This window comes from Phyllostomus hastatus, unplaced genomic scaffold (assembly GCF_019186645.2).
Source record: "Phyllostomus hastatus isolate PE091 unplaced genomic scaffold, TTU_PhHast_1.1 phas_scaffold_78, whole genome shotgun sequence".
In the NCBI taxonomy this organism is placed as follows: Eukaryota; Metazoa; Chordata; class Mammalia; order Chiroptera; family Phyllostomidae; genus Phyllostomus; species Phyllostomus hastatus.
Genome location: NW_025334041.1, coordinates 73,485,320 through 73,499,232, shown reverse-complemented (window position 1 = coordinate 73,499,232; position 13,913 = coordinate 73,485,320). Strand labels below are relative to the sequence as shown.

Genomic DNA, 13,913 nt, shown 5'->3' with positions numbered 1-13,913 from the left:
TGGCTGGCGTAGCTCGGTGGATTGAGCGCGGGCTGCGAACCAAAGCATCGCAGGTTCGATTCCCAGTCAGGGCACATGCCTGGGTTGCAGGCCACGGCTCCCAGCAATCACACATTGATGTTTATCTCTCTCTCTTTCCCCCTCCCTTCCCTCTCTAAAAATAAATAAATAAAATCTTTTTTAAAATAATACACTATCATTTGTAAAAATACACTGTAAAATATGTGTATATACATATATGCTTCTATGCCATATATGCTTTCAGGTACATATGCTTGAAAGAGTGCACAAGAAATGAGCAATAGTGGCTGCTTCCATGGAGAGACTGGGAGATCTGGGGCCTGAAGATAGGAGACAGATATCTCAGTGTGTGTTCCAGTTACTCTGCTTTAAAGAGTACCCCCAGGAATGTAGTGGCTTGAAACAACAAGCATGGATCAGACTGGCAGTTTCTGTGGGCTAGGAAATCCAACAGAGCCCAAGATAGACAGTTCCTCCCCTCTCCACAACACTGTAGTCTTTACTCTCTCATTGCTCTCATTTCAGCCACTATTTTAGGTTGATTTTCCAGGTCTGTGTCCCCCACTAGGCTGTATGATCCTTTACAACACAAAGAGATAGGGTTTGAAACGTAGCCATTTGGCTCCAAGTCCACTCTTTTTTCTTTTGGTATTAAAGGCTGCATATGATTCTATTATACAGATGTGTCATATGTTATTTAATCAATGCCATATTGATCTACATTTATATTGTTCTCAGCAGTTTGCTGCTACTAGCTACTCTTTTTAATGTGTGCAGAGCCCGGGACAAGAGTACAAATAGAGCTCACATAACACATGTCTAAATATTATAAAGTCAGCTAGCATCCTGTTAAATAAAATATACTCTATTCTTCCGCAAAGATACAATTTCATGACATACATTTTAAAAGTGTACTTTTAAAGAGTTTAAGATGTTATTTGTTTATTTTTAGATAGAGGGGAAGGGAGGGAGAAAGAGAGGGAGAGAAGCGTCGGTAGGTGAGATGTCAACTGGTTGCCTCTCACAGGTCCCCAACTGGGGACCTGACCTGCAATCCCAGGACATGCCCTGACCAGGACTGGAATTAGTGAGCTTTTGGTTTGCAGGCTGGCACTCAATCCAACCAGCCAGGGATCATGACACATTTTAAAAATGTGAAAAGGGATGGTTTTTGTATGAGTGAGAAGGGGCAAAATATCACAGCCACAGCTTATTCATTCCCATATCCCTAACAGGGCACAGCAGAGCCACTCAGAAAAACTGAGGTGGAGGGATAAAGAAGGAAGGATACACGTCCTCATTTTCTCTGAGGTCCTTTTGTTCTTCACTTTCTAATCCCAGGTATGTCCCCCACCACTTCATTGGCTAAGAGCATGCCACAGAGATTAAAACTGCAAAACCCTAGAAACAGAGCCTTATTTGTTTTTTGGTGATGTGTCTGGTATCGGAGTGACTTCGCAAAGAATTTCATCAACTCAGAGCACTGGAGCTATGGACTGAACATTTGTTTCCCCTCTTTCAGGTGTTGGAATCCTGTCCTTGGAGTCGATAGTATCAGGAGGTGGGGCCTCTGGAAGGTGATTAGGTCCTAAGGATGGAGCCCTCATGAATGGGATTAGTGCCCTTATGAAGAGGCCCCAGAGGGCTCCCTAGCCCCTCCACCACGTGAGCACACGAGGAAAAGGAGACCGTCTATGAAGCAGGTCCTTCCAGACAGTTTATCGTGGACTTCTCAGTCCCTGGAACCCTGAGAACTAAAATTCTGTTTATAAGCTGCTTTTGCCTATAGTATTTTGTCAATAGCTGCTATGTCTAAACTGCTATAGACAACTATAGCATTAGGGGAGTATGACAAAGGACTGAAGAACATTGTCAAGTGTGGTGCAGACAGCAGGCTTCATATACAGATTAGGGGCAGGCAAAACCCAAGACCTTTCTGTGGAGGTATGTACAAGCAGGGAGGAGGGAATAACATTTATTTGAAAAAAAAAAAAACCCACTTCTTTAACATTTGAATGAAAGAAAAACACAGAAGACAGACTATCCTGCCAAAAGACACAAGGAATTGTATCTTACCAACTAACACCAAAATTCCACTGAGGAAGAGACCTGCCTTTGGGAAAACAGCTCATCAGCTTATTGTAGAAAGGGGGTCCTGAAAACTTGCTTTCAGCAAGAACCAGGGCAGCAAAAGAAACAAGGACACTGCTCTACTGGAGAGAAAACGGGGAGCTGGTTGTTCTGAAAGGGAAGAATGAAGAGGGAAAGAAAGGGATCCGAAAAGGAAGCAAGGAGGTAGTAAGGCAGCATGAGTTTGGGGTTACCTGGGAGAAGCACAGAGGGGAGATCACCCAAAGTACTAAAAGCATTTTTAGGATCTAGGATGTGTCATTAAAAATGCAGGGTTTTGCCTAGGCGGGGGTAGCTCATTTGATTGGATTGTCGTCCCGTGTATGGTAGGGTCACAGGTTCAATTCCTGGTTAGGGCATATTCCTGGGTTGCGGGTTCCATCCCCAGTCGGGGCACATGCAAGAGGCAACTGATGGATGTTTCTCTCTCATGTCAATGTTTCTCTCCTTCTCTCTCCCTCCTTCCCCCTCTCTCTAAAATCAGTGTGCATGTCCTCAGGTGAGGATAAAAAAATGTAGGTTTTCACCTCCTTAACCCACAACGCTTTAGTAGAAGCTGTTCTGTACACACCAGCTTTATGTCTACAGTTGCCTTGAAGAAGAAAGTCAAGACTAAGCGCTCTCCATGTTTGCCTCTGCATCAATATGGAGACACAAAAACGCAGAGAAACCAGAGATAACCACAAGAACAGAATATTCTTGAAATGTCAGAGAAACTGTTGGAATGCATCAAATTGTAATCACTGAAAGTGTAATTGTAAGAGTTGTAATCATTCTTATCTAGGTCTCTGTCAGACCCCAAAGGACATCTGGGTAACACACAAAATTTCTGAAACATCTGTCTTAGGGAGTGAAAGGAGAACTTAGGAGTTAAAGGGATGGCTTCTGGATCGCAGACGCTAACCTACTGCGGCCGCGTTTGAACTGTTGGCCACAACCCATCAGTGGTTTATAAAAGTGAATGGGTAGGCAACAAACAGTGTTTTTAATGAAATAATAAAACAGAAAGAATACTTTGACACAATTAGCCATTAGGAAAATGAAATGAAAACTGGGTGAGATGTAGTTCCACGTCTATTATAAGAGCTAAAATAAAAAATAGTGCCCTGACTGGTGAGGCTCATTTGGTTGGGCTTCATCCCACAAAGCGAAAGGTCACTGGTTTGATTCCCGGTCAGGAGACATGCCCAGGTTGCGGGCCTGGTCCCAGGTTGGAGTGCATGTGAGAGGCAACTGATCAATGCTTCTCTCCTTCTCTTTCTCCCTCCCATCCCCTTTCTCTGAAAATAAATAAATAAAATAGTGACAATACCAAATATTTCTGAGGATGCTAAGAAACTGGATCTCTTATACATTGCTAGCAGGAAAAGAAAATGATACAGCCCCTCTGAAAAAGTGACAGTTACTTATAAAACAAACATACTTTCACCATATGACCAGCAATCACTCCCTGGACATTTAGCCCAGAGAAATAAAAACTTATGTCCTCAGACACCCCAAAAAAATGTATACAAATGTTCACAGCAGCATTATTAACAGATAAAAACCAGAAACAGTCAAAATGACCTTCAATAGGTGGTACTCAGAAATAAAAGTGAATGAACTATTGACACACTCAGCAACTTGAATGGATCTCAAGGACATGCTGAGTGGGGAAAGCCAACTTCAGACAAAATTTTGGAGATGGAGAACAGAATAGTGGTTGCAGGGGTTGTGGGTGTGGGTGAGGTAGCGGTAGGTGAGACTCTGAAGGGGGAGCATGGGGATGGGATAGGTCTGTATATGGATTGTGGTGATTGCATAACTTTGTACACATGATAAAACTATGCAGAAACACGCACACACACACGTGTGCACATAATAATTGGTAAAGTCTGGAAATGGTTTATTGATTGCACCACTCTCAGTTTCCTGGTTTAGATACTGCATCATAGTTATGCAAATGTCACCACTGAATACACAGAGGACCTGAGTGCAAGTTTTTGTGAGTCTAGAATTATTTCAAAATAAAAAGGGTTTTAAAATGAAAGGAGCAGAATAGAAAAAAGGTTAGAGTGCATCCCTCAGAGTAAGAGAGTACTGTCCTGGTGAAATTTTTCTTTCGTTTGTATATAAACCCTGGGTCACAATATGAAATGTATTTTACGTACTTCTTCAGGGGAAGGGGTGGTTGTCAAGGTCAAAAGCAGTTTGAAAACCACTGCTCTACAGCAAGCTTGGAAAACTCAAAGACCCGGGAAAGCCAGGTAGACGATGTGAAGAAGCACAATAGGCCTGGTTCGTGAATGGTCATCGCTCATCTTTCCCATGTGGCCATCACAGTGCTAATAGCAGGTTTCATAACCATGTAAATATTCTTTACTTCCACAAGTGAATGTGCTCATTCTTAATTTTTCTGGAATCACATGGCATTTCCTAACTTTTGACAGGGAATTAGTTCATTGCTGAGTAACAAATTACACCAAATCTTAACAACATAAAACAAGAAACATTTATTACCTCATGGTTTCTGGGAATGGCTTCACTGGGCAGTTGGGCTCAGTGTCACCAGGACATTGCAGTGGAACAGTCGGCCAGGGCTGCAGCCATCTGGAGACTCATGGGGGCTGCGGGACCCGCTGCCGGGCTCATCTGCTGACAAGCCCCACTCCTCAGTGGCTGTGGGCCAGAGACTCGAGCTCCTCATCACATGGGCCTATGCACAGGACTTCCCCCAGAAAAAAAGACCCAAGAGAAAGAGAGAAAGCCAGGCATCAAAATGGAAATTACAGTTTTTTATAACAATTTCAGAAATGACGTTCTATTTCCTGTGCCATGAACTACTGGTCACAAAGATCAACCCTGGCACAGCAGAGGAGGTGACTGATGACACCGGGGTGGGAACAGGAGGTAGGGACCACTGTGAGCCATCTGGAAGGCTGACCTCCACAGACAGAGACCTGGGGACAAGAAATACTTCTCTCATATAAGTAAGTCACCAGAATATTTATGATAAATGGCAACTGACACTGGTCTCCATGTCGGGAACACTTTAGGGAGTGGTAAAGAATCCAGTCACGTGAAGAGGACATACCCCGTTTCAAGGAGGCAGTTTCTAATCATGCGGCTGCTGTGAGAAAATAGAGACCCACTGTTGCTAGATCTTAAATTTGGAAATCTCTTGATGTCAGCATTTTAGCCGACGTTTTCTGTTGAATTTAACGTAGCCAAACAAAATGCATATGCCAGCTGACTCCAGGCTGCCGCTTCTCAAACCCTCCCTGATGCAGGGTGTAGGCAAGGACGGTGCAGTAGTCATGAGTTCAAGGTTTAGAATCAGCCAGACCTGGATTCAAGTTCCAGCAATGCCAATTACCAGCTGTGTGACGGTGAACAAGTCTCAGATCCTATGTTATAAAGTAGAAATTATTTTTTAAAAAGCAGAGCTACTTCACATTATTTTGATGACAATTAACTGAAATAATTAACTGAGCATAAAGTCCTTAGCACAGGGCCTGGAACACAGCAACTGCTCAGTAGCATTCATTGCCATCATTGTCACTGTTGTAGCACTAGAGACGAAAACTCAAACAACATTCTCACTTACACTGTGGCTGTTAGCTACTTGGGCAACCCAAGCAACTGCCAAGGTTTATTTAGGGGTTCATCCAAACATCTGCAGAGCTGAACAATCATTACTGAGGTTAAACCTCAAAGGCCTGCTTTACGTTCTTCACAATTTTATCTTGGACAAGTCTTTAAACTCCACGACCTACAAAGAGAAATAGCATTTTGACTGAATAGAAAATGCAGAGGTCATACCCTGATTGCTCTGCTTCCTGAGCCTCCTTTGTGTGAGAGCCACACAGCTATTTTCAGGCTGGCAAAACTGGCACACAAAGGGAAGCTGTGTCACAAGTGGAATGACAGCAAGAGCAGACCCAGAGGGGTCTCTAGGGAGAAGCCCGAGGCCTGAACCATCTCTGTAATAGTCCACGTACTTGGCTATCCACTTCTCAATGTATGCCTCTGAAGACAGGGAACTCACCACCTTCCTCAAAGTAGCTCATTTCATTTTGATTCAGAATTTTATTCATTTGTTCAAAGTATATCAATTGAGCACTTACTGCTCTGTATCAGGCATTGCTGGGAATGCAGTGGTAAATGAAACAGACAGATTGTCCCATTTTCTTAGCGTGAGAGATAGACAATAAACAAAGAAATAACTATATAACATGTTTGGTGGAGGTGGATTCTATGGAGAAAAATAAAACAAGGTAAAGTTTTCAGGGCTGTCCAACTTGCGCCTCACAGGCCACATGTGGCCCAGGATGGCTTGAGTGCAGCCCAACACAAAATCGTAAATTTACTTAAAATATGGAGATTTTTCTGTGTCTGATTACATGTCACAGTGTATTTAATGTGTGGCCCAAGACAACTCTTCTCCTTTCAGGGCAGCCCAGAGACACCAATAGGTTGGACTCTGCTGGTTTAGAGAATGACAGCGCTGTCACTCTCTACCAGGTGACCGAGGAGGGCTCTCTGAGGAAAGGACATAAGTGTCCTCTTTCTAAATGAAATAAGGCGCCCACTGTGAGTATCTAGACTGAGCGGGGCCTGTTGCATGAGCATCTGAGCAAGGGCAACTGCCCTGAAGCAGGAGGTGATGACTTCCTTTTTTCAAATGAAACCTGGACAGGATCCTTTCTAATTGATACAGCCTCAAATCTCACTGCCACATGAGAGTTAAGCATGGCAAGCGTGTCTCCCTGTCCTGTCTCCCTGTCTTTGTAGGGTTTATGGTCAAGCCATCTCATTATATTTTGTCCATTTCTCCACTGACTCCAGCTTGCTTTGGCATTTACAGAGTTAAGCATCCTTCCTAATATTGCCAGCATTCTCCTTACATCCATTCAAATCCCCGGGCGGGTGTCAACTTGAACTGGCTTGAAGGTTGGAGTCCCATGGCAAATCTCCAAAGGTCCCCCCCAACCCGCCATCCCCAGGTTGACAGTGAAAAATCCCTTAGGTCCCTCTTATTAGCTCTACATTTTCCAGAGCATCCTTCTCAACAAAGAAGATGGAAATGTTAATGGAGTTGAGTGGTTCAGCTTTCTCTATATCTTCTGTGAACAGCATAGAGTCTCTTCTAAGTAGCAGGCTGAGACGTTATAAGACATAAATGATACCCAAATCACAAGTGAATACAAGGCATGAGCGTGTGCTTGTTGATGGACTTGGAGTCATTCATCTACCACATTTGTAACTTCAGATTCTCATCATCTGTCTATCTTCCAAATTCAGAACACTGCCAGACACTTTGTGGGCATTCAATAAATGTTTACTGAATAAGTATATGTATATTATGGAAGACATTTAGGAAAAATTCCCAAGTGGGACCTGAGTCCCTGGCAGCCCTAAGTTATGATTTTCCATCTCATGGTGTTCTGGTTATGTGTTCTACATTTCAAAACATCCCAAAGCTTAGTGACTTAAAACAACCACAACATTTATTTTGCTCATGAATCTGCAATTGGGCCAGGGACAGCTTGTGTCTGCTCCACTCAGCATAAGCTGGGGCAATTTGAAGCTTCCAAGACTCACCTGCTTGCATGTTTAGCAGTTGACGCTGGCTGTAGGCTCAGACCTCAGTTGAAGCTGTGGTTGGAATGGCTACAAGCGTCCTGTCCTTGTAGCTGCTTGGTTTCTGCAGTGTGTGGAGGTGTCAGAGAGCATTAGGCCCACCTAACTTATGGACCTACCCTCATACATCAAAACACATAACTTCCATCACATTTTATTCACTAGAAGAAAGTCATGAGGGAAAGTCTGTACTCAAGAAGTGGTGGGAGAAGTGTCCAAGAACATTTTAAAACCACTACCCATGGGGCTGGATGAGACTAATAATTTGATCTTGTTCTTTTTGTTATTATTGAGCTATAACTGACATATAGCATCATGTTAGTTTCAGGTGTACAGCATAATGATTCAGTGTTTGTATACATTGAGAAAAGGTCAGTCACCACAATAAGCCTAGTGCACATGCATCACCGCACATAGTTACAAAATTTCTTTTTTCAGTGACCATTGTTCTTAAGCAACATATGCTGAAGAGGCCACCTGCTTTCTTAGAGATGAGCCACAGAACTGCACTAAGTGAGGAACAAAAATGTCTGCAAGTCTACTTAAAGCTCCTTTGGGAATCTGCATGCTTGATATGTTTGAAATGTGTGCCTCCATAGCTGTGTCTAGAAGAAATAGATTCCTTTGTTTCCCAAATAAAAGGAAGCTGGAATTGGAGTTCACTGTAGGTCCAAATTAGAACAACTGAATATTTCCCCACTCAGGCAAAAAGTGGCACCCAGGAAGGTAACACCTAAATAATGTTCAGCATGGCATAGAGGCAGTGTCTGTGGATGTCTGGGTAGTTTCCCACTTGAACTTGGCAGATCCTTCAATAGTACATGACAGAAACTATTCCAAGTCCACCACCCCGCTGCTTTTACTCCTGGATGCATAGCTTGACTATATTTCCCAGCATCTCTTGCAATTAGGTGAGACCATGTAACTGAGTCCTGGCCTAAGAAATGAGAGCAGAAATAATGGAGACTACTTGCAAGCCTGGAGCATGAAACCTCTAGTGCAGCCCTCTATCTTGTCCTCTTTTCCCATCCACAGGAGTGCGGAAATAGATTTCTAGGACCTAGAAGAGGAAAGAGTGACGAGAGAGAAAGAGCCTGGATGCCTGAGTCACAACATGGAGGATATCTGCATGACCAGAAACATCAACGTATAATGTTGCTGTGTGAATACAAAATACTCTTTTATTGAATTAAACCACTTTGCGGACTGTTTGTTACAGCAGTTTGCCTACCCTGACTGTGAAGTTGGAATATTTGTCAGGGAATATTCATTCCTTTCCCTCTCCCACCATGGGTGGGATATCCTTCTCTACTCCCTTAATGATGAGTTTGGCCAATGGGATGTTAACAGACATGCAGTGACACAACATGCTTTTATACCCACTTCAAAACTTCTACACTCTTTTGTGTTATAGCCTTCTTGCTGTTTTACTATCCCCTGAGAAGAACCAGCTCCAGCTAGATCCTGGTCCAGAGGGTGAGACCCCTGAGAAGCAGACAAGGCACCAACCAGCAGCTGGCAGCCACACCCAGCCTAGCCCAACCCAGCAGCAGACAAATGAGCAAGAGTAAATGATCATTGTTTTAAGCTGAGTTTTGTGGTAGTTTGTTACACAGCAGGGCATGGCAATAGTTGACTGATAAACTAAGAAAGTGTGAGTGTGGCTTTCTAACAGGGCTGCCATAATAAGCTTCCATGTATCCCTGTTCTTTATCTCATTTAAATTTTATTTTATACAGGAAGAAACTGAGGTGCAGAAAGGCACTTGCCCAAGGTCACACAAGGAGTTTGGCATATCAAACACATATGCCTAAATTTATTTCCTTTTCCAAATGCACTGAGGGAATGTGAGAAAGCAGAAAAGTCAGGAAGGTATCAGACAGAATTTAGGATGTTTCCGCCAAATGCCATTTTAAAAGAGGTTGGCAATTCTCTTCAACACTTGAATAAAAGAAAGTTCAGGGCAAATAAAACAATAACCAGCTACATCCCTTGTTTGTTAATTTATTGGCCTTAGTATCTAAAGATGTTGCACAGGGTGAAAATACAACTTTTCTAAGAAAGATTTGAATAATTACATGTGTGGTAACTCAAGACATGGCTTCTCCATAACAGATAACTGACTGGCCAGTAGCCATAAGGAACCAGGACAACAGGCTGTATCTGCACGTCCCAGCCCTCTCAAGGTCCCTGTGTCTCAAATCTCCTTGTTCATCACAACAGTGTAGAATTTTACATGCTACTCCCTCCCTAACCCTATAAGTAGCACCAAGGCTGGAGGCAGGGTGCAGTGTTGCTGGCACCCATCCACGCCATCAATGAGTAACAAAGGTCATGTCCACATCTTCTGGTACTCCTGGTGTGTTTTTTCCAAGTATCACGAGTACAAGTGCAGCTCCCCCATTTAGAGCTTCTGCGTTACATTGCATTTTACCACTCCTATAATGGGTTAATAAAAAAAAAAACAAGAACATTTATAGGGTTATCTTCAAGGTTAACTTCAAGAAGGAAAACAGCACCCTCAGACACAGTGTTCCTAGGAGCCCTGAGAAGGAACACCAGGAGCGAGCCCTCTCGGACAACCCGCTCCCCTGACTGCCCAGTGTTTGCTACAAGCATTTAAGGAGCATCCGCCCAGACTGCTGCAGGAGCTGCCCAGCTCAGGGAAGGAAGACGATGAGAAGACAACGGGCCTCCAATCTGAGCAAAGAGCAGTGCAATGAGTGTCATGTATGTCTCGGCCCCCTCCCTCCACGCCCCCATCCCAAGTCTCTCCATCTCTAGGACCTACTGCTCGGATTCTTTGTGCAAGACCACTCAAGAGCTCAGTCACCGGGAAGAGAGAAAAAGGGCAGAGGGGGCTTGTGGTGGGGCAAAGGCAAGAGACACGGGGCTGCATAAGGGTGGGGTGGGTGTCTCCTGCGAGCAGGAACTGCTGTAGAGCGCTTGTGCACGCTCTCCCACCCACAACTACACACACACACACCCTCCCCCCCCGCAGGCCCCCCACGTTCCTTCTGAGGATGAGCAGCAAATTCCCGGAGAGGGCGGTGCAGCCCCAAAAGAAAACCGAGGGCCCCACGACCACTCTGGCGGTGCCTGCGGCCTCCAAAACAACGGCACGGGGCCCTGGTGGGGGTACTGGGCCAGAGGCTCCCGGAGCAAACGCCGTGGGTACCGGAAGAGCCGCGCCCAGCCTAGCAGGCAGCCCGCAGAGGGCGCGGCGCGGCGGGAAGCAAGCGGTCCACGCACCGCCCGCCCCGGACTGCGGGCACCGCCCCTGCTGCAGCGAAACGAGGGGGCGGGGCGGGGCGCGGGTATAAAAGGCGAGGGCTCGCCGCCGCTCTTTTGTCTCTTGCTGCAGCGACGCGAGTAGGAGCCAGGTTCTCGTTTCTTCTGCCAAGGCCAAGGTGAGCGCTGCGCTGGGCGGGGGACCCTTCTGGGTGGGGCTGGAGCTGGCCCGGGCGGGTGCGCCCAAGGCGGCCCAGGCGCGCTTCCCCGACGGGACTCCCGACCGGCTGACCACGCCCTGGGGCTGCGGTGAGAGTGTGGGTGCGCCCGGATCCTTGGCTTCTGGGCTGCCGGGAATGTCCCGCGCGGGATCGCTCCTTGGGGAAGCGCGAGCGGGAACCCCGGAGGGGAATGCTGGCCTCCAGCTCCCGGCCAACCTCCTCGCATTACCCACTAGGATTGTTTTAAGAAAATGGCAGACAAACCGGACATGGGGGAAATCGCCAGCTTCGATAAGGCCAAGCTGAAGAAGACGGAGACGCAGGAGAAGAACACCCTGCCGACCAAAGAGAGTAAGTGATCCCCCGCCTCTGGATCCGCGGGCTGCAGCCCAGCCCCCACCCCGTGGATGCCTCGTCTTTGGGCCGCCTCGGGTCTCCTTTCTGTTACACAAAGCGTCTGTCTCCCCAGCTCCAAGCCTCTTTCCTAATCCCAGACTTCGTGGGTCCTCGCCCACACCAGATTTGGAAGGCCCTCGGTTTGGGAGGAGGTGTTTTACAAGGTATCCTCAACCCCCAGTGCCCACTTTGTGCTTTCCACAGCCATTGAGCAGGAGAAGCAGAGTGAAATTTCTTAACCTGGAGGATTCCCCACCCCCGGCATCTTTGGGACCCCAGTCGTGATGTGGAGAAAAAGCTACCTGCAAAATGGACACGAGCGACAAACTGCACTGTGAACCCAGACATTCCGCACCCATGCCATCGGCCGTGGGTCTCTGAGGGGACCCCCCCCATTCGAACTGCCAAATTTTCCGGTTTGCCCTGGGATATTGTAGAAAATTATTTGTATGGTTAATAAAAATAAAACATGCCTCGTGGCATGGCTGGTGTGGTCTGAGTCTTCGTTGGGGATGCGTGGGCAGAGCCGCTGCAGCAAAGCCCCAGGGGCGGAAGTTCCTGCTTCGGGGGAGGGGACCACAGATGGGCTGATTTGGCGGGACCATTTTTAGTTTTTGGTTTACCTGCCTCTCCATAAGATTTCATGAGCATTACCTGTGTAGCTTTTGCTCCTAATGCAATCCATGTAAAATTTAACTCCACTTTTATCATTCATAGAAGCCGTTTGGGACATGTTTTTCAGAAGAGCAGTGTTTTTGATAGGCTTTTATGTCCCATAGTTTCCCTCTGGCCTCAAAGCTGACTCACACTAGAGAGAACAGTTCATTAGTCTGAGGAGAGGTGGGGAAAAGACTAAATCTGGAATGCGAGGTCACAATGTCTCCAAGAGGCTTTCTACGGGAACTTACGGATGATGCGTTAGAACAAAAAGGCGGGATCCAGGGGAACAAGAGCAGGCATATCAGAACCAGAGTAACCAAATATCAGAGAGGAGCTGTCATGGGGAGCCTAGCTTTTCGGCTTGGCTCGGAACCTTCCGCAAAATGGCTAGCCATTAGAGGAAGTGCGGGCTGGGCCACGTCCTGTGCTGTGATGAGCAGGAAGGATGGAAATGAGGGAGGGTCGGCCCTAGCAGTACAGCCACACTGGGTCATATCCTCTGGAACTGAGGGGAAGGGGAGCGGCCAGCGCAAAGGCGCCTTGCTGAGGGGCGGGGGCCTGCCTGGGGCTACAGAGCACAGTGGAACAGAACAATCAGGCTTCTGATTCCTGGGGTGGACTTTTTTTTTTTTTTTTTTCCTAAAGGAGGGAGGAACGTTACTTAGTGTTTTGTCACACATTTTTGTCTGACCATAAGAGGCTGGACGCTGGGTGAAGGTAATTCAAATGAGGTGCAATCTGAAATCAGTGGGTGAGACGGGCAGCTGCTGCAGACCAGAGTCTGGGGACGCCTAGGCTGCAGGAGCCACCGCCTGTTTTGCATAAAGGGATAACTTGACAGACACCTGTGTGCTTTGGAGGGTGAACGGTGGGACCGGGGAGGAGAAATGAGGAAGGGAAACACATTAGGATGCCACCAGGAGAGGAACACTAACCTTTCCTGAGTGTCTACTATTGGCCAGGCACTGTGCTAGGAGACTTAATTCTAAGAAACTATTAAGGCAGTATGCCTATTATCCCATTTTATAGATGGGGAAACAGGTTCAAAGAGACAGGATTTGCTAAAGTCACACAGCTAGTGAGTAGTGAAGCCAGAATTGGGGCCAAGGGTATGCTTTTGGGGATCATATAGTCCAATGTTTGGGACATCTGTCGTGTCAAATATTTTATGAAGATTCATTACTTAGGCATATTTGTAATTGACCTTGTTGGGGGTCTATTGGGAAGGTAAAGAAAAGGAAACAAGAAATCACTGCTACCTTCCAGCAGCTGGTGAGAAGAGCTTTGAAACAAGATAAAGCTGGGTAGGGGGCTTGTAGTAGGATAAAACAGTCTTTCTGACTCCACTTTGCTCAAGCCAGCCCAGTTTCCCTGACACGTTGGTTAGCAGCTTCTGCTTAGTCCAGCACACAGATTTCTGATCATTAAAGGAATCTAACCTGTAGCCTAGGAATGACTGAAACAACCTCCTGGCTCAAAACTACTTCCCCAGGGAGATAAGAAAGGTATGTACAAAAATCATGACTGTTTATCAAGAGATTTACAGGATCCTAGTGATGGGGACCATGACAACCGGGGTGTGTTGACCAAAAGCAAAGAAATTTAACCATTCTCCCTCAGACCCTCACTGGT

At 46.2% G+C, this 13,913-nt stretch overlaps 1 protein-coding gene across 1 annotated transcript; it reads left to right on the top strand.

The window, feature by feature from the left end:
• Positions 1-11,046: 11,046 nt before the first annotated feature.
• Positions 11,047-12,103, top strand: TMSB10 (thymosin beta 10). Its single transcript, XM_045828290.1, has 3 exons — positions 11,047-11,183; positions 11,462-11,576; positions 11,826-12,103. Exons 2-3 carry the CDS (start codon positions 11,477-11,479, stop codon positions 11,858-11,860), a joined length of 135 nt encoding a protein of 44 aa, XP_045684246.1. The 5' UTR covers positions 11,047-11,183; positions 11,462-11,476; the 3' UTR covers positions 11,861-12,103.
• The last annotated feature ends 1,810 nt before the right edge of the window (positions 12,104-13,913 follow it).